The following is a 23,119-nucleotide window of genomic DNA, read 5'->3' on the forward strand; positions in this document are numbered from 1 at the left end:
AGAACTACGTTTCTACTGGTCCTAAGAAATGTCAATCTAAGAATTCTCCCTTTTATTGGGTAATATTCTTGGAAAAAGGCGGGACAGTACGTCACGATCGGTGCCAGTGACAACTTGAAATTACGGATTAAAGCAGGAGTCTGAAGTGAGTTTATCCTAATTAGTGATTGATTAAAAGTAACTACTGCAATTATAATTGGAGATTACTTTCTTTCATTGTTAACTCATAAATTACTTCCCTTTTAACTATAAACTACTATTTTAAAATTGTGAGTGGCTTTTCTGAAATGATGAACCGCTTTTGAAAAAATTACGATTTGCTTTATTTTTAAGTAGAATTTTCCGTTGTAAAATTATAAATTATTTTTTAAAATTGTGAGTTACTTTTTTAGTGTGAATTACTTTGAAGATATATTAATTGAAAAATTATTCATTGAGTCTGGTGGTGGGAGGTTTTTTTTTTTTTAAATATTTATTTATTATGCATACAATAGTCTGTCTGTGTGTATACCCGCAGGCCAGAAGAGGGCACCAGACCCCATTATGAGATGGTTGTGAGCCACCATGTGGTTGCTGGGAATGGAACTCAGGACCTTTGGAAGAGCAGGCAATGCTCTTAACCTCTGAGCCATCTCTCCAGCCCCCATGGTGGGAGTTTTTAATCCTTGTATATGGGAGGCAGGGGCAGGTGGATCTCCTTGAGTTCAAAGACATCCAAATCTGCATAGCCAGTTCCAGACCAGCCGGCGATACACTGCATCAAAAAAATATTAATTGCTTTTTTAATTTATTTTATTTTATTTTGAGACAGGGTCTCACAATGCAGCCTTGCTGACCTGGTACACACCAACCAGATTCTAAAATATTTAGACGAAGGAAGAAACCTTTTACTCCTTCACCAGCAAAGAGCTCAGAACCCACAACAGTTCTTTTCCTGATGTTGTGGCTAGTAAGTGGGTTATTTGGCTAATAAACTAATTGTACTGCTTGGACCTCATCACATCTTTGACTGGCTGCAGTAGAATGTGACTGAATTGTGCAGATCTTTTGAAGCCGGTCCTACTGTTGTATACCTATCAACCCTGCACTTGGGAGGTGAAGACAGGAAGACCCAGAATAAAGGCCAAAGTAGGCTGAAGTTTGAGCCTGGGCTCCATGATACTCCATCTCAAAACGCATATAAAATAAAGAACATCCTTGTGTGAATCTGTGGGTTGCTGGCATGCTAGGAATCTGGCTGTAGTCTCCAGTTGTTACATACATACACACACACACACACACACACACACACACACACACACACACACATGGTTTTTGAAATCAGGCATGCTGTCATAGGCCTGCCATGGCAGCACCAGGGAGATGATCAGGAGTTCAAGACCAACTTGTGCTATATGGTACCCTGTCTCAAAAAAACCAAAACGACTCATAATCCAAACTATTTATAAAGGATCGTTTAATCATGTCCAATACGGATGACACAAACGTGTTCTTTTGCTTTGCTGCACTGCATTCTGTTGAGTCATTTGGAACCTTCCAGAACTCCTTGGCTTCATGAAGTCATTCAAACGTGTCAGCAATTTCATCGCCAGATTTTTAAAATTCTTTCACCCTAAACATCTTCCTGTTCCTACTTTAGGATCTATTTACTCATCACCCCCATTTACTATTAATCTCCAAGTTACTAGACTGGTGTGTAACTGGTTATGTAACCCATGCGTCCTGCTTCTCAGTTGCTGGGATTAAAGGTGTGCATTGCCACACCTGGCATATCCTATATACGTTTTGATATAAACGTTTTGATATAAACGTATTCTATATACACAGTTGATATAAGGAGTAAAGTGCGTGTGTCAATCTGGGGAAGTTTTATCAAGGAGGTGACATTCCAGCCACAGACACCTTTTCTTGTTTCGGTAGCTTTTGACCAAACATTTTGATTTTGTTTTTGTTGTCAGAGCATTTAATCACAGTCACGGGAAGACAAATGAAGACGCCTTCTAAACTGGAGACTCTAGGTCGAGTTTTTAATATTATTTTATTTTTATCTTTAAAATATGATTTTATGTTCTTTATTTGTTGTTTTTTCGAGACAGGGTTTCTCTTTGGAGCCTGTCTTGGAACCAGCTCTTGTAGATCAGATTTTTAAGTTATGGGGCTACAGGTGATCCTCGCGGCCAGGAGTGGGCGGACCTGGAGCTGGAGTTACAGGTAGTTGTGCTGTGGGTTCTGGGAACCGAACTACGGTTGTCGGCCAGGACAGCAAGCCATGAATCCCTCTAGCCCCTACGAGATTGTTTCCATTTTATTCTCTATTTTATTTATTATGCTTTCCAGCGGGCCAGGATAGCCGTGAACTTTGACAGAATCTTTCCTTAGGAGCCCCGCGAGATGGCTGTGGGTAAAGCGCTTACAGCGGAGCCTGGAGACATGAGTTCGATCCTGGCGTCTTAGATGGTGGAAGGCGAGACCCGACTGCTGACTGCAGCGGTCCTCTGACCTCCACACGGGCTCCACGGCACGCAAACGCCGCTTCGTCAGTTAAAAACTGACTTTGACTTTATAGCCAGCCATCTCCTAAGCTGCAGAGGGAGCCGTCTCTGGCCTCTCTAGGCTCCCCCTCTTTCGTTGGTGTGGGCGGGGTTTCGCCTACCTTCCTGCCGCAATGCGTTCTCTGGCCTGCAGGGGGGGCGCGTACACAGAGGTCGAGCGCGCGCGGGCGCGCGCGAATTCCGGGGGTAGGGGGTGAAACGAGGTGGGCGGCACCGGAAGTATGCGGTTGCCATGTAATATTCCGGCCGCGCGTGCGCGCTAGCGGGCTGAGGAATCTCCGGGGCGGGCGCGTAGAGCTGGCGAAGTGCTTTGGCGGAGGCAGCGCGGAGGAAGGAGGTCGGTTCGGCGGCACGGGAAGAAACCTGAGTCCGGGCGGGACGACCGACTGAGGGAGGCGGCATGTCGGTGGCGGGGCTAAAGAAGCAGTTCTACAAGGCGAGCCAGGTGAGGCGCGGCCGGGTGATCGGGGCTTGGGCCTGGCTCGGGGGACCGCGGGCGAGCGGAGCTGGCTCCCCAGGGCTGGCGGGGAAGAGGAGACCCGTTTTCCGACTGTTCAGGGGCACGGGGTGTGCGCATCTAGGCGGCTCTGAAAAAGCTCTGGAGGGCCGACTAGAGGACCCACTGCCAGGGGCTTGCCGCCAAGCCTCATGACGTGAGTTCGATTCCCGGGACCCCAGGGAGGAAGGAGGGAACCCCGGTTTCCAGGCTGTGTACATCCGGACTCTCACTACATAACTTCATGCCATAGAAAATGTGTGTCTAGGTTGTTTTCAAAAAAAAAAAATAACTTGATACATTTACCAAGTCCACACAAGGCTTAGAAAGTCTGTCTCATCTCTTTTCTTCGGTATCTCTAAGACGGGTTGCAAAAACAAACGAAAAAACCCCCAAACATTCGCCAGGTGGTACACACCTTTAGTCCCAGCGCTCTGGAGGCAAAGGCAGGCAAGGAGATCTCAGAGTTTGAGGCCAGCCAGGGTTACATAAGGAGACCCTGTCTCAAAAATGAAATAAAAAAGAAAAATCTCTTGGTAGACACTGTACCGAATTATAACATACAATGAAAAGTAATTTTCCACGCTTCTGTTCCAAAATGTCACAGACTTTGTGTCCCCATTCTGAAACACATGTATTTCTTTGAAAGATACATTGATATGGCTGTACCAGACTGTGGACTCCTGGGTACTTGGTCGTTCGGGTTCAATGCTTCTTGGAGCATGAATCTGAACTGAAATTCTGCAGTCTGTCTGCTGTATTGACATTCAGGAGTTAGCTCTCCAGGTGGGCATCTGTTGCATCACTGAACATTGAGAACCTCACCCCCTGGGAGGAGCTCCGTTCATCTTGACAACAGATGTCTTCTGACAACCTGTAACAAACAGCCCTCTGGAACTTTTTTCTTTGCTTTTTGAGACAAGGTTTTGTTTGGTAGTCCAGGCAGGCCCAGAATTTCCTCCTGCCTCTGCCTCCCGGGTGCTGGGATGACAGACCTGCATATATTGAAGGTCTTATATTGCCTTGAACTTTTGGGCACTGTGAGCCTGCTCTCTCAGCCTCTGAGTGCTGGGGCTTGGTCATATGTCTCAGGCTTCCCCTTGAACAAATTTTTGTGTTCTTTGTCCTAGTCTGAGGCTAGAGTGGCCTCTTATTCATTATTCCCCTGTCTCCGCATCCTGGTGCTGGGTTACAAACAGTTGTACCAAACCTCACTAGTGAGATTAGTTTTGTAAGATAAATTCTCTACAAGTGGATTGCCAAGTTCATAGCTGAGTTTTCTGTTGTCTGTTTTGGGTTTCTTTTCTTCTGTCTTTCCTCCCGTCAGGTCGGTCTCTCTCTCTCTCTCTCTCTCTCTCTGTGTGTGTGTGCGCGCGCATGGTGTGTGCATGCTGGGGAAAGAACCCAGGACCTTGTCCACAGTCGCAAATGCTCTACCTTGAGCTATGGCCCCTGCTTGATAATGCATTTTATGTGGGACATTGCTGGAGAACCTGGAAGGCCTGTAATCTCAGACTGGGGGGTTACCCAGGTGACTGAGGCAGGAGGATCAAAAGTTCATGGCCAAGTGAGTTCCAGAAACTTAAGATCTGTTTCCAAATGAAACATTTGTCTGCCATGCCTGCCCCACTAGAGGTTCCCAGGGTCAGGACTGGTATGGCTGTATAAGCCTGTCTTCACTCTGTGCATCCCCTCCCCATGCCACTCTCAGCTCAGAGGCCTGTCCCAGTCAAGGATGTTGGAGCAGCCATGCTCCCCTTATAGGACTCCCAGATAGTTCTCAAAATGCAGAGAACAGAACAAGGCCTGGCCTTGTTGCCCCCCTGTCTGATAGGTTGTGGCAAGATTTTATCTATAAGTTTAGTTGTAAGACTGGGCTACAGAGTAATAACTTGTCTGTATCTCAAAACAACAGCAGATGGTCTGAGTGGGTAGCTCAGTTGGCAGGATGCTTGCCTGCCATGCAGGAATCCCTGGTTTGTTAGAGTAGAAGGTCTACAAAGGGAGTTCCAGGGGTGTGTAATGAAACTCCACTCAGAGGCCTGCAAGCCATGGGTTCGTGCAGGGGGCCCTGTGAACATGCAGTTTGTTGCCTGGTTTCTGCTCCAAGAAGCCCCAGATGTGCTAATCCTGTGGCCGTGCAGTGCAGCCCGAGACTTCTGGGTGTGGTACTGGCGCGAGTAGATTCCACAGAGAGATGAGCAACAGTGTGAGGAATTGCTTGGCTGTGCCTGCAAGAAGGGCTCTCCCCATGGTCTGGAGAGGCCCAGCCAGAAGGAGCAGGCAGCTGGTGCACGTTCTCACCCCAGGGGCCAAAAGGGATGGATAAAGACATCTGGGCTCTATCTGTGGGCCTTGGAGGGAGACTGGCAGGTGGAGAGCGAATTAAAGAAGGAAGTACAGGAATGTTGTGTGTTGCAGTGCATGCCCTCAGATGGAGGTGAGTGGGTTTGCACCCGTGCAGGAAGTACAGTAGGCAAGCTCTGTGCCTGAGATCCTTGGAATGTGATGCCAGCCTGGGCCTGAGGCTGTCCTCCTGTTTGAATCCCTGTGGCTCCAGGTCCCTCAGCTGGAGAAGTCTCTGGAGGCCCCTCCTCTGCTGATTCCCAGCAGGCACTGACAGAGAGACCCATTGGGGCAGCCACCAGACTTTGCCTCTTGGTGGGCCACCATCCAACCTGCCTACAAACCTGGAAAGTCCAGCTCAGCTGAGGATCAGTATACTGTTTTGACATTCCAGGGCCCTGTCCCAAAGAATGACTGCTGTGCCCAGGAGTCTGAGCCAGCTCTAAAGAGTTGCACACAGATGGCTCGCAGCCCAGCCTCCTGTAGGATAGGAGTTTCCCCAGTTCCTCCACATCCCACTGTTTCAGCTGGGTCTTTCTCCTGTGTTTCTTTTTTTCTGCTAAATAACACCTCTGTGGTCATCTCCTGAGTCCCTGGAATATCATTTCTTATTAGAGAAGCTACAGGCTAGATGTGGCAGGGCATGCCTGTAATCCCTGTGGGTTCTAAGCCAGCCTGGGCTACATAGTGAGAGCCAATAGGATAAGAGACTGGGGCTCTGTTTGTAGAGCACTCACCTAGTTTGTAAGGAAGCCCTGGTGGGCTCCATCCCCAATCCACCCCCACTGTAGGAGCCCACACCTGTCATTTAGAGGTGGAGGCAGGAGGATCAGTTCAACTATATAGTATGTTTGAGGCCAGCTTGGGTTACATGAGACCCTGTCACAGAAAAGATAAAAGAATCCTCAGCCCACACTGGCAAGAATCAGAAATGACTGGTTATGGAAAGATGTTTGGGGTGTCGAGGCAAGGTATGAATGGAGTAAGGCAGGATAGGTAACAGGCAACTTCTGACAGGTAAGACTGTGACTCTGGTCCCATTGATACAAAAGTCACAGGTTCCCAGCTCGTCCCCCAGCTGAGCCTGCAGGTACATGTGAATGTGTAAAATGAGCTTGGGTGTTGAGGGAAGTTGGGAGTTTCACTTCCTACAGGTGAGGCAGTGGAGGGATGGTGGCTCCCACTGTCTCCTCACCCTGGTGTGAGTGTGGAGGACTGAGGGCTCTGAGGAAGTCTGGGTGCAGATGGAAGTGGCCTGTGGCTCAAGTTTCTTTGGGTGTCTTCACTATTAGCCTGAGCTGACTGGTTTCCTGGTCATTCTGTGATGGCCTGGAGGCAAAGTATAACTAAGATGGTGCTTGTGCCACCTGGAATGTAGACTTCATCCCCCCCCCCCCACACACACAGCGCTTTTTGCCTGAGAGAAAGGGAAAGTTTGTAAAGAAGGGTTGGTTGGTCTGATTTAGGAAGAAAATTGGCAGCTATGTGGCTGTGGGGTACCAGGCAAGTGCTTGGTGAGCCCCCGCCCCCACCCATAAGACCTGAAGGTTAGGAAGGGTTGCAGACTTGGGACTCTGTGGGTTTGGAGTTGTAATGTGCTCTCTCTCTCGCTCTCTCTCTCTCTCTCTCTCTCTCTCTCTCTGTCCTTGTTGGAGGCGGAACACAAGGCCTCTTGCGGATGGGCATTCGGTGACATCCTGGCCCTCACTTTGAGGCCACATTTAATCTATGAGCTGAAAGTCCACCTGAGTCAGAGCCCTGGGCTCCCAATGCAGTGTCCCAGCTAATCGTTCACCTAGGTGTGGTCGGCCACCTCCACTATGCTTAGACAGCCTGGGCAGCTCCAGCCCAGAGCATCGCAGCAGCCACTGTGCCAGGAAGATGGGGACTGGCAGATCTTGTTATAAGTCCCATCCCCATCATCTGAGCGTCCCAGGTGCCACTTTACCTATTAGTGCCCACTCCCCTCCTCCCTGTTCTTCAGCCTGGGCTCTTCCAGAGAGGCCCCTGCTATGTGTATATGCATGCAGTGCACATACATGTATCTGTGTGTGTGCATATGTATCCATTTCCCCCACCAAGCACAGTCTTTGGTTGGTCGGGGTCCTGCACCCTCTCTGATCCTCCACATCCTACTTCCCTGGTAGGATTTGAGAGGCCAAAGCAGGCAGCTGTGTGGGGAGGGGAGCCAGGCCCAGGTTTGGCTCTCTGCTTGGCACCCCCAGCTCCAGCCCAGGGCTTCTTTTCTTTTTCTTGTGGGGGAGGGCAGGGATCAACCTGGTACCTTCCACTGTTAGAAACTGGGACTCACCTAAGACTGGCATGACTGGCCAGGGTCCCTGTGTCCAGCAGCACTGGAACTACCAGTTTTCAGCACAGCCAGCTTTTCATATGGGAGCTGAGATCAATGTGGTGGGCACTGTACCATCTGAGCCATCTCATCCCGTTTACTTACTTTATTCCTCTGAGTTTTTGTTTGTGAGATGGGGTCTCAGTCTATCACCTAGGCTAACAACACACTCACACCCTGTGCTGGGGTCATGGCTGTGTGACTGTAGAATGGCTGGGTCTCTGCTGTCTGGTCCTCTCTTGAGCTCTCCCTGGAAAGCTAGAGAGAGAACTGCAGCTTCTGGCAGCTGCCCTGCTCTGCCTCTCCCTGCCAGGGTCACCCCTGCTGCCTGGGTTGGCGTCCCCTGCTCCCTCTTCCTGCCCTCTGCAGGTCCACAGGATGCCTCATCTTCCTTTTCCGTTCAGCTCCTAGAAAACCTGCTGATTTGAGCCCCTGGGGGTCATGGGACAACTTCCCAAGCACCAAAGGAACACAGCTGCGGCTTCCTCCAGGGCCCTGACTCAGCACCTGCTGTCTGACCTCTCTGGAGGACTCCCATAGGCGGGTTCCTTCCTTTCTGGTTGATCCTCAGTGTTAGCCCCCTGGGATATGTGGGGGGTGGCTGACTCCTGAGAACCAGCATGTTTACTCAGCATTTCAGAGTGACACAGGTGACAGGTGCCCTACTGTGTTGGCCTGGGTCACCAAGTCTGTGAGTGGAGACTGTGCCCACTTTGTGCTGGGTCCCTGGCCTGCATGGGGACCGTGCCCAGAACTGTGTAACTATGTAACAACTCAAGGGCCAAAAAGGACTTCTGGGGTCCAGTCTGTGTTGTCCCCTAGCATTCTCTGGCAGCGTTTCAGGATCACACTGGAGACGGGTGTCCTGTGTGCCATCAGACCAGTCTGCACAGCTCTGCCCACACCCCGCCGAGCTGTGCTGTGCTTGCCCCACCTCTCTGGTGCATTGTGCCTCATGCACTTCACCCTGCCTGGTCTTCTACCCTCTGCCCATTCTGTCACAGACATGGGTGGCTGCTGGCGTCTCGGTGCTTAGTGGGGCAGCCCTGGCACTCTGGTGTCACTCTTATGTCATCAGATACGCTCTGCTGTTGCGTGGCATGCTCCTACAGGCAGGCCATGCCAAGCCCGTGTCCTGTTGTGTGGTGTCAGCTGACAGGCTGGTCACAAAGACAACACCAAGGTGGCCTCCTGCTCAAAGCTAAGAATGGGGCTTCCGTTCTGTGGCCTCCCACAGTGTTCCTGGCCTGACTTCTTGGGCACTTGAGGAACTGGGTCATTTGAAACTTGGCCAGGAGCAGGTCCGACTGGTCTTACAGAGGAATTAGCCTGGCTATAGCCTTCTGGCCTTAGGATGCACCTCCAGCACTCAGGAGAGGCTGCACTAGGCCGAACTTTTGAACCGTGGGATGGCAGGAGCTGATGGAGCAGGCTAAGGACTGCCAGGCCTGGAGGGGTCAGGTCACCTGGCTGGGAAACACCAGTCTCCATACACCTCAGTTCAGGCCTCAGTCCACCGCTGGGGAGACCGATTGCCTAGATCCATGTGGCCTGCCTTGCACCTCATGCACCTGCTGTGACACACTACCTGACACTCACAGCCACCTTGTCCCCTAGGTTCCCCTCCATCTCAGTGCTGTTTGTGAGCCATTCCTTGGCACCAACCACTCCCTCGCCCATGACCCTCATTCTAGCACCGAGTATAACTCCAGACCTTTCCCCAGCTTGCCTGCCAGCACTCATGCAGATCTCTGTAGGAGCCTGACTCCTTCCTTCATGGGAAGAGCTATACTTATTTACTTTTGAGACATTCTTACTTTCACCCAGCCTAACAGGAACTCACAGTCCTGTCCCTGCTTCCCACATGCTGAGGCCCCTGGTGTTCACCATGTCCAGCTTAAAACTCCCTTTTAAGCCCACTTTAGTAGGCTCCTCCAGACTGTGACATACTGACAGAACCCTCACCTAGAATCCCAGTGAGGGGGTTGGGGAGTGGCTGGGGTGGGGCCCCACCTAGCCCATGTCTGGGCAGGGGCTCTGGCCCCATGGCAGGAGGGGAGTCTTGATGTTTTTGCTTGACGCAAGTAGATAACTATAGTTCCAGATACACAGGGAGAGAGTGGTGGAGCAAATTCTCTGCTCCACAGTGAATGCCCAGGTCTGTGGCAGGTTTGGGAGCTCTGCAAAGCTCAGTCATATCCACCCAGAAGTTTCTCTTGGCCCTAGGTAGCTGTAAAAGAATCATCATGGGAATACTGTTCTCACCACATGACCTCCTCTGGGAATCAGTCACCTTCCCTTGTCAGCCTCATCCTAACTCCCCGGTGTCCAGCCTCACCATGCACCCATGATCTCAGGGAAATTGGGGTCTAGCAGGTTTAGATTTGTGTCAGAAGACATCTGGTAGCCACTAGAGGACTTGGGGGCAGCAAGGTTGCAGGGGCCAGGAGGGCTGGTTGGTAGTCAGTAGCTTCTCTTAGCGACTGTCTTACGAAGTGTTCAGACATCACCATGGCCAACAATGATAGTAGCCAAGTGCAGTCCAGCCCCACTGACTCTCAGTGGGATAGAATGTGATGTCATTGCTGTCAGGGCTCAGCCCAGCAGTGAGTAGAGAGGCTTGTGTGATGCCTGTGCGAATGCACAATACCAGAGGTGGCAGAGCCTGGTGAGGTGGTAAGCTGCACTGTTCCTTGGCCTGTGCACCCCAGACCTGCGGGACACAGGTCATCTCCCTTCCTCAGTGTAAGACACAAGATGTTTCTGACGAGATCTAGAATGAGTTCTATTGGCTAGGTACAGCAAGGTGGCATGGGACACTGTCAATGGGATGTGGCAGATCATGACCCAATGTCTGCTAAGCAGTGGTTGGGAACCTGGTTTGTGTGACCACAGTGTCCGACTGTCCTTTGTCCTAGTGGAGGTGGAAGACTTGTGAGCCTCACTGATTTTGTTTGTTGTTTTTGTTGGTTGGGTTGTTTGTTTGTTTTTCTTTTTTCAAGGCAAGATTTCTCTGTAGCTTTGGAGCCAGTCCTGGAACTCGGCTCAGTAGACCAGGCTGGTCTTGAACTCATAGATACAGAGATCCACCTGCCTCTGTCTCCCGAGTGCTAGGATTAAAGGTGCAGCGAATCTCACTGTTTTTACAGTGGGGCAGCACGTGGTCATCATGTGGCTGGCCCCTTGCACGGGTGCCCTGACTTTCTATGGGAGCCCGCCTGCTTGCTGTGACTGTTTCTGTGTCTGTGATCCTGGCCTGGGAAATCACCAAGTCATTCCGTTGATGTGACCCAATCCAAGCCTAGAGCCACGGGTACCGTGTGTTTAAGCTCTTGGGGTGGGTGATATTTTAGCCACCCTGCCATGTTGTCCTTGCCTGGGAGCTGCAGACAGCTCAGGAGGCTCCCAGGCACACAGTTGGTCCTGTGCTCTGAGAATCAGGATTGCCAGCCAGAACATGGGGTGCTAGCGCTCAGGAGGCAGAGGCAGGAGGATCACCATAAATTGAAGACAGAGACCTATTGGACTCCTGTGCTTGGCCATGCCCATCACTTTGAGACCCTGGCACCCAGCCTCTGCATTCCCAGCACAGCTACCTGATACAGTTCCCCTGCATCCCCAGGATTGGCGCACACACAGGACCGGGGTCCGAGCTGGCACCTGTGCCTGTGTTCCAAGTGGGACCAGAGATTGCCATGCTATCTTGTCCCAGCTCCCAAAGGACACTGCGGCCTCCATGCTGTGGGCTCCAGTTGGTGCATGTGCTTTGTAGGTGGCTTCCTTAGCGCAGTGCTCGTGCATTATCGGGTCCCTAGGTTGAGGAAATGGGTAAGCCTTGCAGACCAGAGAAGCTTAGTTTGCCATGCTGGTGTTGTACCATGGATTAGGGTGAAGGACTCCAGTATCCTCCCAAACCAAGGACCCTGTGCTGATGGCTAGGGGGATGTGTTGAGCGGGATCTGACCTGCCATTGCTCTGAGAGCCATGGTCACCCCACTTTAGTCACTGAACTACATGCCTGAGAGAGGCTTGTCCTGGCTCAGTCAGGAGATCCAGTCCCTGCCCGCTGGCCTTTTGTGTTTTAAGGACCCTATTGTCCCCAACAAGGGCACACTCATCGCTCTGAAGACCAGGCCCAGTACCTGGACCTTTAGGATGGTCAGTTCCTTGTGAGAGAAAACAGCCAGTGTCCTGAATCTTTGTCCCCATTACTAACTGAAGGCAATGGGGTCCCTTCAGGGTCCCTGCTCATCCTATGCTCTGCAGAACCAACCTTCAGCTCTGCATACTTTACCCCTTGACACTTGAAAAGAAGCCACTGGTCACAGGCACCACTGCATGGTCCTTCAGGAAGCTGGTGGTGTTCAGGCTAGTCCAGACGGTGTCCCGTACCCCATAACCCTCAGCAGCACTTGTCTGCAGCGACTGAGGCTGACCGTGTCCACGGGCATGGACTGTAGATGGGTGAGCACTGCTGAGCCTGGTGCCCTGTACAGAATGGGACTGGCTGGGCTCCTCCCCTTGGTGTCCCTCTTCTCCGCCTGCCTCCACACACCTGCCCACTCCTTGCCCTCAGCCGGACATAGTGCTGCCCATGGCCTGCTGGAGGGGTGTGCTTCTCCCTACTGAACTTCACAGAGAAAAATAATAGTTGTTGGCCAGATGGTGGTGGCACACGCCTTTAATCCTAGCACTTGGAGGCAGAGGCAAGAGGCAGGTAGATCTGTGTGAATTTGAGTCCAACCTGGTCTACAGAGCAAGTTACAGGGCAGCCAGGGCTACACAGAGAAACGTCTCAAAAAACCTTTAAAAAAAATAGTTATGTGAGCAGTAGCACCTGGACAGGGCAGACCTAGGGGTCAGCACGCAAGCATCCCCGATGATGCTCCATCTGACTGATGGGCGGCCTCAGTAGGAAGGCTGGGTGACTCACGGAACACATGGCCTACTAGAATTCAGAGGTGGGAAGAAGAGGGCACCAAGCACAGATGCCACCCAAGCGTCACCATGCTGTGTACTTGTTCCCACGCACAGCTGGTCCCTCCCTGCAGCTGGATCGAGGGCAGGAAGGCTTGGTACTGCTGTCATCCTGGGTGGAGGCTGGGCAGTGTGAGGTACTTGGTGACACAGTAGGGGAGGCGGTCGGGAGACTTGGGGTGTGGGCATTTAACTACATAAACTCAAAAGGAAGAGTCCTGTGAATGCCAGGAGTAGGTGCGAGAGCCATCAGCTTGTGGCCCAGAGTCTGCTCAGTGTCCTGAGGGTGGCCATGTCCTTACCTGAGGTGGGGATATAACTACCTAGACAGAGCATGGAAAGTAGGGTCTTTAGAAGGGTGTGGTCACCAGGCTGGCTGCACAGGGGTTAAGGGGCAGTGAGCCATGCAGGGATGAGTTGGCCACTGTGGGGACATGTGGGTTTCCCAGCCTCCCTCACCCCGTCCCTGTTGTCATGCAGCTGTCAATGATGCAATTGATAGGGCACAGTCCCCTCCCTACCCTGAGGAGCTTGGGTAGGTGTCACACTGGTACCCAGGACTGGGTACAGCTGAGGGGGGCTTACCCCTCTCCTTTTTTAAACATTATTCATTGTTTTGTCTAGTGTGGCTCAGATTGCCCTGGAACTGTGACTAAGAGCTGGGTGCTTTGTAGAGATGCTTGAGATTGTTCGATCTGTTGGCCATCAGACACAGCCTTGGTCAGGCCAGGCAGTTGCTCTGCCACTGAGCTGTGTCCCAAGTTCTGCCTTGTTATTATTTTTCAAGATAGGATTTCTGTGTACCTCTGACTTGTCCGCGAACTCGCTCTGTAGACCAGGCTGGCCTCAAACTCACAGAGATTCGCCTGCATCTGCATTTCAAGTACTGAGATTAAAGTATGAGCCACCATCACCCAACTTGCTTTGCTTTTTTAAAAGCAAGCTAGTCTCAAACTCACTGTGCAGGGGAAGATGACCTTGAACTCCTGGTCCTCTTAGCTCCCACCTGAGTGCTAGGATGACCGGTGTGCCCATCATGCCTCTGCTTAGAGAATGGTCTCTCTGCCGCCTGTGGGGCAGTGGCTGCTGAGGTGCTGCTCCACCCATGTTACAGCTGAGGGAGCTGAAGCAGGAGAACTGGGTCTGGGGTTTCGTCTTTGTTTTGGGTACTGAAGATGGAACCCCAGGGCCTTTGCAATACCAGGAGAGTGCTGTCCTTACTGGCCCAGGACTTTCATCCCAGCTCTAAGGGACAGGCTCCCAAGCAGAGGCTTCTCCCTATCATGTGTCACCAGACCTTGTGGGCACACCTATGGTGACTTAGCCTTGCCACACTGAGGGTTTATTATCTCAGTAAATATTATCTCAACAAATACCCAGTGCCCGTGGTCTCTGCTGGTCATCGCAGGGGATAGTGGCATCTGCAGACTGGTCAGCAGACCCCCAGCAGGGGGAGTGCCAGTCACCGCCTCACTCGCCCAGCTTGCCCCATATCACTGTGGATTGCAGAGCCTAGTCTCCCTGACCTGTCCATGTGTCTGTCACTTGTCACCCAAGTCTGCTTGTGATTGGTGCAAATTGTAGTCTCGGGAGGCTGAGCAGTCGTCCTGGTGGCCCAGCAAGGTTTGAGCCATCCCTCTTGTTCTTCAAAGAAACTTGTCATTTCTTCCTTTGTGTCCTGTGACACAGCCATACCTCACCAGGTCCCTAGGGTGCAGAGCAAGATTCTCCTGGTTTTCTCAGACTTTCTAGAACCTTCTGCCATGGTGCAGGAGGTTGCTGTAGGAACTGGACAATAGCCCCCTGCTGCTTCCAAGGCCACCAAGTGGGCAGCAAGAGAGGGCTGAACACATGCAGGGTGGATTCTAGCAGACAAGACAGCCAGGGTTGGGACTTCAAGACTTGCAGAAACCCTGGCATGGCCCACAGAAGGCTGCTCAGACAGAAAATAATAGGGGAGGGGGCAGAGCACCTCCTGCTGAGGGAGGCCAGTGATAAGCAGCCTGGAGCCTGAGGCTCTGACTCCTCAGAGCTGGGGGGGTGGGAGAGGTAGGGGTTCGAGGCCCTTAGATCTATCTCCCTCATTTTTCCTACATGAGGGAACTAAGACTTCTATTGGGACTCACACCTGAGAGCTAGCCTATGCTCTCAGGGCTATGCAGTGGCCACGGGCACCGCCTTCCAGGTGGTAGGTGGGCCTTGTCCAGCAGCCCTGCATCCATGAAACCCTCCCTCATCCCCAGCATGTGTGGAGCCAGCTGGACCATCCCTCAGGTCAGCAGCAGCAGCGGCCTGGGACTGGGTCCCTCAGATGCCCTGTGGGCCTCAGATGATTGCTGCCTCATTTGTTTGTGGTTTGGCTTTTCTTTCTTTTTCTAAGTTTTCGTCTGAAGTTGATTTTCCCAGCATGTAAGGCACAGTCCTCCTGCCTCACCTGACAGATAAGAAGCTAAATCGACCAGGCCAGGAGCCACCCGGGTAGTGGGTCCCAGGACAGTTACTGTCAGGCATCACTTCATCTCAGCATCACTTCATCTCAGCCTCTGACAAGGCCAAGTGCACACAGGGCTAGCCAGTACCATTCATGCTGTGGGCAGCTCCCAGGGCAGAAATGTAAGGAGTGCAGAATGCCTGAGACCACCCTTACTTTCTACCTTTTGACCATTTACAGCCTGGGGTGAGCCTGCCCACTCACCACCACCTCCTGTGGCCTAAGGCTCCGTGGTGTCAACCACCTCTGCTGATCTTAGGTTCTCGCCCTCAACTCTCCGGGCAGCAAGGGAAGGGGCTGTGGGGTACAGTCATCATCCACTCTTCCCATGAAAAGCAAAGCCTGTGGGTGTCCTTGTATGCTAGGCCTGGGGCAGTGAGGGACACCTGCCAGGCCACTAAGATAAGACACTGGTGACAGCCGTGTGCTGGACTCTTTCCCATGGATGTACTCTGGAAAGACTTGGGAGACAAACAGGAAGTGACAGACAGTGGACCAGGCTGTGTGGGGCCTTGTGCAGATTCCTACTGTCCCAGCCAACACTGACTGTCCCAGCCAACACTGACTGTCCCAGCCAGACTGTCTTAGGAAGGCAATGGGGACTGCCTAGGGCCCAGAGCAGGGCCTCAGGTGTCTTTTGGCCATGTCAGGAAAGAAGTCCTTGGCGAAGTCAGGCCTGACCTGGCCCCAGCTGCCAGCCTCCTGCAGGTGGCTTGTCCCAGAGTCTGCGGCATCATGAGAGGCCTGGAGCATTCTGATGCAGCCCTTGTCCTGGTGACATCTTCACCTGAGAGCCCACAGTCTGTGGCTCCCAGAACTCAGTTCCCACAGGAACCCCAGCTCACCACAAAGGACTGCCTTCTCCTTGTATGCCCCTGGGAACCTGCTCAGGTCATAGGGATACCTGCTTAGGGTTCCCGCCAGGAGATCTAAGTGATTGCAGGCACCACCACCACTCATGCTCACCAAGGCAGTCAGTGGAATCACCACACCCTGGAGGCACAAGGTGTGGGACTTCCTGGTAGGCCAGAGGAAGTTCCTTCATGCCTGCTGTCACAAAAGGAGGCAGTGGCTTGCACAACCAGCAAATTCCAAATATTTATGAGAGCCTGTGATGTGTGATAAGGGCCTCTGATGCCTTCCTAGGCACAGTGGTGGCTCCTGTTGACACCCTGCTCACTCCACATCCTGGTATTGCTGTTTTGAGCAATGGAGACCTGTGTCTGACCCCGGGGTGTGCCATTACCTCCAGGGACCAGGATCCTCCATGGGGCGGCCACCTTCCTGCATGTCCCCTCCCATTTTATTTTATTTTTTAAAACATTTTTCTTTTGTAATTTTTTGTTTTATGTAGACTGGTGTTTTGCCTTCATGTCTGTCTGTGTGTGGTGTCAGATCTTGGAGTTACAGACAATTGTAAGCTTCCATGTGGGTGCTGGGAATTAGATCCAGGTCCTCTGGAAGAGCAGTCAGTGCTCTGAACCACTGAGCCATCTCTTCAGCCTGTCCCTTCCCATGTTAGCGTGTAGGCAGAGGACTTGGAGTGGCTTATAGATGAACCTTATCCAAAGGCCTGGGTTCTGGCCTTCACTCTGTGCCTCTGGGGAACTGGAGGCACCTGACTGGGGAGGACACTTGAGTTGGGTCCCTGTCAACAATACTTAACCCCTTTCTGGAGAGTTCAGTGGGCCTGCTCTGTCCTTGATTGCTCCCCACCAAGAGCCAGACATAGGCAGGGGATAGGTCAGGCTTGGGTGTGTGGGGGCTCAGCAGGAAGGTATGGGGTGGAAACTGAGAAAGGGGTGGCTGTGACTCCCTAGGCTCAGGCTACTCCTGCCCTGAGGTCCCCAACTGGGGACACAGAGTCTGCGTATAGCAGAACAGAAGGCTAGGTTGCAAGCTATCCCTCTGTCTATGAACTGGTGACCAGTAGGGGCCTAGTGTGGCACCCACACACCTCCTTACCCTCATAGCCTCTCTCCCCTATGTCCTGTCCGTGCTGCCACCCCCCACCCCCACTTCTGTGCTCTCGGGGCCAACACGGGCTCCCAGTGTCCTGCGGATGGTCACAGTATCCTGTGAATGCTGTGCCTAGCGTGATGCTGTCACTGGTAAACTGAAGCAAGCCTACACCGTTGGGTCCTTCAGAGTGTCCCCCTGCCCTACAGGACGGCCCTCACCTATGTCAGCCTGCCCCATACTCTCAGTTGTGGGCCAGGTCCCTCCAGGAACAAGCTGTGCCGAGGAACAGCAGCTGTGAGCTGCTGTGCATGATGAGGCTTGGGTCCACCAGACAGCATGGCTATCCATAGACGGTTCTCATGCACTGTGATATTGGACAGCAGGCCCCAGTTGGACCCACTGGGTCACTGTGACAAAATGCAGCATGGAGCCACCCTTTGTCCACCCACCCCCTTTCGTGTCAGTATCTTCGTTGCTCAGACTGAATCTCCCATGGCCACTAATCACCTTTCCTTACTATGATAAAGGAATATGACCGTCCAAGGGTGGTGGCCAGGCAGGGCAGGGTGTCAGCTCCCATGTTCCTTGCAGAATTCTCACTCTGCCTAGCTTCTCTATCACCTCCCCTCATGGCTCCTCTGTACTGGGCAGCCACAGCATTCCCCTTGCCATACTTAATCTGGCCATGCTGGTGCAGAGCTGGGGGTCTCATGCTTGGGGCAAGTCTCTACCCAGTGGTGGCACCTCAGTCTCTGTGATCTGTTGGGAGACCCATCTCCCTGTTGTGTGTACCCCCACCCCAGGTGCCTGGTTTACAGGTGACATTGTCAACAGAGGCTTTGCCAAGCAGACCCAGCAGGTGTGGCCAACCCACCAGCTCCTGTCCTCTAAGAGGGGACAAATCTGTGGAAACAGGCTGGCCAGAGGATTGTGCAGTCTTGGAGCATGTTGCCTTGAGCTAAGGTCCCTGGTGGTGTTGGGCTTAGCTGACCACTACCCAGTTTATCATGGTGACAGCATCTGCAGCAAGGCAGCTCTTAGCAGGAATGGTGGCCCCCCCACAGAGCTGGCGCTCTCTGCTAAGAATCTAGGTGTTTGCATTGCCACCATGCAACCCCCGCTGTGCTGTAGGCAGCTGTGATGGGTCCCCACACACTTGTAAATAGCCGCTGCACCCTGTCTTCTGGCTCTGGAGTGCAGGCGTCTCTTCTCCCGTTTTCCCTCCATGCCCAGGAGCTATGGAGGGCACTGATGGCCCTTCTACAAAGGAGCCCAGAGTGTGAGGGTGCAGCTTGCTTGTGACATGTATGGTGGCCAGTGATGGGAGCCCCAGTGGAGCTCTTGGGCCTTGGAGAGACTGGATTCCCAAATCATAGGTATGCTCCAGGCTCCCCTCTTCCTGCCTCATTGCTTTACCTGAGACTCTGGGTCCCCAGGCCCAGGTGCTGTCCCCCGGAAGCTGTGGCCCTGCCTCACTTCTCTGCATTTACCAGAAGAGTCGGGCCTTGTGGTGGGTGACATCCTGCCTCTGCTCAGCCTGGAGAAGCGAAACCGGCCTGTACAAGCCAATGGAGCTCCCTGGGAATATCCAAAGGAGGTAGTCTGTAGGGCCTGTTCTGGGAGAACTATAGCTACAGGGGCTGTGGGGGCCCCTACTCTCTTCCTGTCTCTCACTACCCTGAGCCCTGTTCTCTCTGAGAGAGACTCTGGGGAACCCCAGAAGCAGCCCTGTTCAATGGGCAGAACAGAGAGAGCCTGAAGGCCTTCTTCAGAGCATGGTGGGTGGCTACTCACAGGCACAGGGCTGGGAGGTCACTTCCTGATGTCTTTGGTCACTTCCTTCCAGGGCATTCTACACAGTCTTTACTGCCCCTGCCTGTGGTATGAGGCACCACATGTCCCTTGCAAAACCCTTGCCCATGTCAGGCAACAGCTCAGAGTCGGGGGCACCAAGGCCGTGGCCCATGAAAGCCTCACTGGCATCCTTCTCTCAGGAGGCCAGTCTGCTATTCTACATATGGGGTGTGCATACACCAGCCTGGAACAACCAGGCTGCCCTGCTTGTTCCAGAGGTTGGGTATGATGAGTGAGGATGGCTGTGGTGGACAGACCGGGGGAGCCTCAGAGGGGTGATAGACACTGTTCCGCATTCAGATAATAACATAGGGACTTGGTGCTCTCTGCCATATACCTGGGTCTCCAGCACAGGGTAATGGGCTTTGTCTACTACCCTACCCCAGGCTCTCAAGTTCTGGTTTCCTTGAGGGGCCATCCTTATTGTGGGTATCAGTGTTACAGTGGCAAGCACCAAGGATTTAGGAACACAGAAGTCTCCTGAAGCCTGCGGTGCCCATATGCGCAGGACACAGGGTACAAGCTCATGTGGGGCCTGCTTTGCCTCTCCCAAAATGACCGGGTCAACCCAATAACTGTGTAAAGTGGACAGTCCCCACAAGGTGCTGGGTTGAATCATAGCACACCCCAGCACTGACTCGGCACCCAGACTCCCCGTCAGCCTGTCTGTCCTGAAGGCTGTGTCCTTGACAGGCACAGCTGGTCCCCTCCTGTGCCCTCACACACCTCCTTCCTTCTACCCAACAGCTGGTCAGCGAGAAGGTTGGCGGGGCTGAGGGCACAAAGCTGGACGATGACTTCAAAGAGATGGAAAAGGTAGGGGTCTCAGGCACAGCCCGCTTCTGGAGGACAAAGGGGCCTGCACCATTCTGCCTCAGTGTCCGATGTTCCAACACTGACTTTCTTCCCAGAAGGTGGATGTCACCAGCAAGGCCGTGGCAGAGGTGCTGGTCAGAACCATCGAGTACCTGCAGCCCAACCCAGGTAGGTCACCCGGAAGTGGTGACAATGGCCCTCCTGACCTCTCTTCTCCTCGCCACCACATACAAGGGTCCCTTCTGCTGACTTGCTGGGCAGTAGGGCCAGGTCTTCCCAGGGACACAGGTTGGAGATGGAAGGAGGTAGAGTCCAGGGCCGTGGAGCAGACTGCAGTACCACAACCATGGCCTCTGCAGTCTCCACGACACTTCTTGTGAAGGCCTTAGGGAAGGGACACGTGGGATTGGTTCCTTCTTCGTTGAGTTGCCAAACCCCTGGGAGGGCATGAGAAGACACTGTTGTCACTTAGCCCACTGGCCAGCACGCAGGATATGTGGTCCTGGTCCAGAGGAGAGGAGCCTGTGGGTCCCACCTGGGCCGTCTTCCCTTGCAGCCTCACGGGCTAAGCTGACAATGCTGAACACTGTATCGAAGATCCGGGGCCAAGTGAAGAACCCTGGCTACCCGCAGTCAGAGGGGCTGCTGGGCGAGTGCATGGTCCGCCACGGCAAGGAACTGGGCGGAGAGTCCAATTTTGGTGAGGGGCAGCTGAGGGGTTGGGTGGGGAAGGCAGCCATGTCCGATATTCTGACCTGCCTTGGCATGTGGGGAACTCTGCCCATGACAGCCTCCCCTCCCTGCAGGCGATGCCCTGCTGGATGCAGGCGAGTCCATGAAGCGCCTGGCTGAGGTGAAGGACTCACTGGACATCGAAGTCAAACAGAATTTCATCGACCCGCTGCAGAATCTGTGTGACAAGGACCTGAAGGAGATCCAGGTGCCGCCCTATCCCTGGGTCCATGGGTAGGCGGGGAGGGTGCCCCCTGCAGCTGTGCTGCTCCATCACGTGTCTGCACCCACAGCACCACCTGAAGAAACTGGAGGGCCGCCGCCTGGACTTTGACTACAAGAAGAAACGACAGGGCAAGATCCCTGATGAGGAGCTGCGGCAGGCCCTGGAGAAGTTTGAGGAGTCCAAGGAGGTGGCAGAGACCAGCATGCACAACCTCCTGGAGACTGATGTGCGTGTCGGGTGGGCCAAGGACCCAGGACACCATTCCACAAGGATGAGGGGGCTGCCCTCCCAGGCTAGGGTGCTGGTCCTCCAGGGCGGGTGCATGGCCATGTCATCTGGCCGCTTCCTGTCCACAGATTGAGCAGGTGAGTCAGCTCTCAGCCCTGGTGGATGCCCAGCTGGACTACCATCGGCAGGCAGTGCAGATCCTGGAGGAGCTGGCAGACAAGCTGAAGCGTAGGTGAGTGGTGGCTTCCCTCCCACCCCCTGCAGTTCCTGTGACCACTGTGCATCCAACCTGCCAGGCCAGGCACAGGGTTTAGTTGTGCCCTGCCTGATGCTGGGTTGTATCAGTGAAGGGTCCTTGGAGCTGTGTGTGTTAATAGCAGTATGTCCCAGAAGGGAGCAGAGCCCTATGGGAGATGGCAGTGGTGGCGTGAGCCAGAGAATGGAGTTAGCTGGGTCAACTGCTCAAGTTTACATCCTCTACCTGCTTTTGTCAGGTGGCAGCTCTGGCCAGGGATGTCACTGCATCCTCACTGCACAGGGTATCTTTGAGGGCAGAGGTGGTTGGCAGTTTCCCTGACGGGGTTGAAGGGGAGGGACAGATGCGGCTTAGGTTAGGGCCAGCCCGTGCCCTGAGGCAGCAGCAGAAACAACAGGGTAGAAGAAGAGGGGTGTGGGAACTCTGGGATTTCCATTCCTGCAGAGTGCAGGAAGCCTCCTCACGCCCCAGGCGGGAGTTCAAGCCCCGGCCTCGGGAGCCCTTCGACCTTGGAGAGCCAGAACAGCCCAATGGGGGATTCCCCTCCGCCCCAGCACCCAAGATCACAGGTAACAAAGCCCCATGGCCGGTTCCCCGGGCTGGAGATTGCTGTTCAGCCACTCACACCAGCTCTCCTCCACAAACAGCTTCTTCGTCATTCAGATCAGCAGACAAGCCCGCCAGGACACCCAGCAGGAGTATGCGTGAGTGTCCAGGGGTGGAAGTGGCTGCTGTCTTTGGGGGTGAGAGAGGGGGAGAGGGGGCTACTTTCTCCCCACCACTACCACAGCTGCTGCAGGTTGCTTATGTGGGGTCACTAAAGTATCAAAGCGGGGCCAACCTCCACCTGCCTTGGCCTATGTGCTGTCGTATCCTGACACCCCTACCCTGATTCCAGCACCCCTGGACCAGCCAAGCTGCAAGGCACTGTATGACTTTGAGCCTGAGAATGACGGTGAGCTGGGCTTCCGCGAGGGTGACCTCATCACACTCACCAACCAGATCGATGAGAACTGGTACGAGGGGATGCTGCACGGCCAGTCGGGCTTCTTCCCGCTCAGCTATGTGCAGGTGCTGGTGCCCCTGCCTCAGTGACCATGCCTGCACTCTGACTCCCTGCACATTGTGGCAGCAGCCTAACGCCAAGGTGCTCTAGAAACACTAACGTTCCTCCAGGGGGACCCTCCTCCTCACTCTCCCAACCCTGGGCCCCCATTCCTAAGACTTGGGAAGGTCCACCCTGAGGTCCTATTGCCTTCCTGATGGTGGCAGCTCCCACCTGTTTCAAACCCTCCCAGCCCGTTGCTGGCGATGGGCCCTGGCCCCTTTTCCAGGCTCCCCAGAAGCAGGTGGGCCCTTGGAGTCTCCATTCTGCAAGCTGAGGCTGGCCAGTACCCCAACTTGACACACAGAAATGCTTAGCACACATGTGCACACCTCCCACGGGACCACAGAACCAGCCTCAGCCCTGCCGAAGGCCAAGCACAAAGGCCCCGAAGAGAGGACATTCCCAGGTCCCTGGCAAAGTGAGACAGCTCCATTGCTACCTGTCCATGTGACCCTGCACCTGTGGGTTACCACAGCCCCAGCTCCGCATCATACCCTGCCAGGTGCCAGCAAGTGAGGCCTCCAGCCTGGGCTCAGTCACATTCCTCTCTACAGTGTTCCCACAACCTATGGCTCATCCCTGGCATGTGGGGCCACACTCCACATCCCCAGTGGGCAACAATGTCCCGCTCCAGCCCGGGCTGAAGTGAACTCTACTCCTGATTTTTTTTAAAGTATTAAATGTCTCTTTCTACAGCCATTGCCCCATCTTAATTCAGCGTGACC

At 53.6% G+C, this 23,119-nt stretch overlaps 1 protein-coding gene and 1 long non-coding RNA gene across 3 annotated transcripts; both read left to right on the top strand.

Annotated features, from left to right (window-relative positions):
- Window positions 1-67: 67 nt before the first annotated feature.
- On the top strand, window positions 68-1,206 carry LOC125395754 (uncharacterized). Its single transcript, XR_007230642.3, has 2 exons — window positions 68-145; window positions 812-1,206. It is a non-coding gene; the product is annotated as an uncharacterized LOC125395754 (long non-coding RNA).
- Window positions 1,207-2,811: 1,605 nt separating this feature from the next.
- Window positions 2,812-23,107, top strand: Sh3gl1 (SH3 domain containing GRB2 like 1, endophilin A2). Of its 2 annotated transcripts, none has more exons than XM_087909290.1 (10): window positions 2,812-2,997; window positions 19,776-19,844; window positions 19,940-20,012; window positions 20,401-20,544; window positions 20,651-20,784; window positions 20,870-21,028; window positions 21,159-21,262; window positions 21,731-21,855; window positions 21,934-21,990; window positions 22,185-23,107. In XM_087909290.1, the coding sequence occupies exons 1-10, from the start codon at window positions 2,953-2,955 to the stop codon at window positions 22,379-22,381; spliced, it is 1,107 nt and encodes a 368-aa protein (XP_087765416.1). In that variant the 5' UTR covers window positions 2,812-2,952; the 3' UTR covers window positions 22,382-23,107. The 2 variants fall into 2 exon arrangements, with proteins under 2 accessions (XP_087765416.1, XP_087765417.1); XM_087909291.1 differs by having other exon boundaries at window positions 19,943-20,012.
- The last annotated feature ends 12 nt before the right edge of the window (window positions 23,108-23,119 follow it).

This window comes from Myodes glareolus, chromosome 8 (genome assembly GCF_982192425.1).
Source record: "Myodes glareolus chromosome 8, mMyoGla1.1, whole genome shotgun sequence".
NCBI classification, from domain to species: domain Eukaryota; kingdom Metazoa; phylum Chordata; class Mammalia; order Rodentia; family Cricetidae; genus Myodes; species Myodes glareolus.

Coding starts and splice junctions, on each gene's coding strand:
- Sh3gl1 (XM_087909290.1), top strand. CDS start 2,953: ATGTCGGTGGCGGGGCTAAAGAAGCAGTTCTACAAGGCGAGCCAG. Junction 19,845..19,939: donor ACTTCAAAGAGATGGAAAAG/GTAGGGGTCTCA, acceptor CTTTCTTCCCAG/AAGGTGGATGTCACCAGCAA. Junction 20,785..20,869: donor AGGACCTGAAGGAGATCCAG/GTGCCGCCCTAT, acceptor CTGCACCCACAG/CACCACCTGAAGAAACTGGA.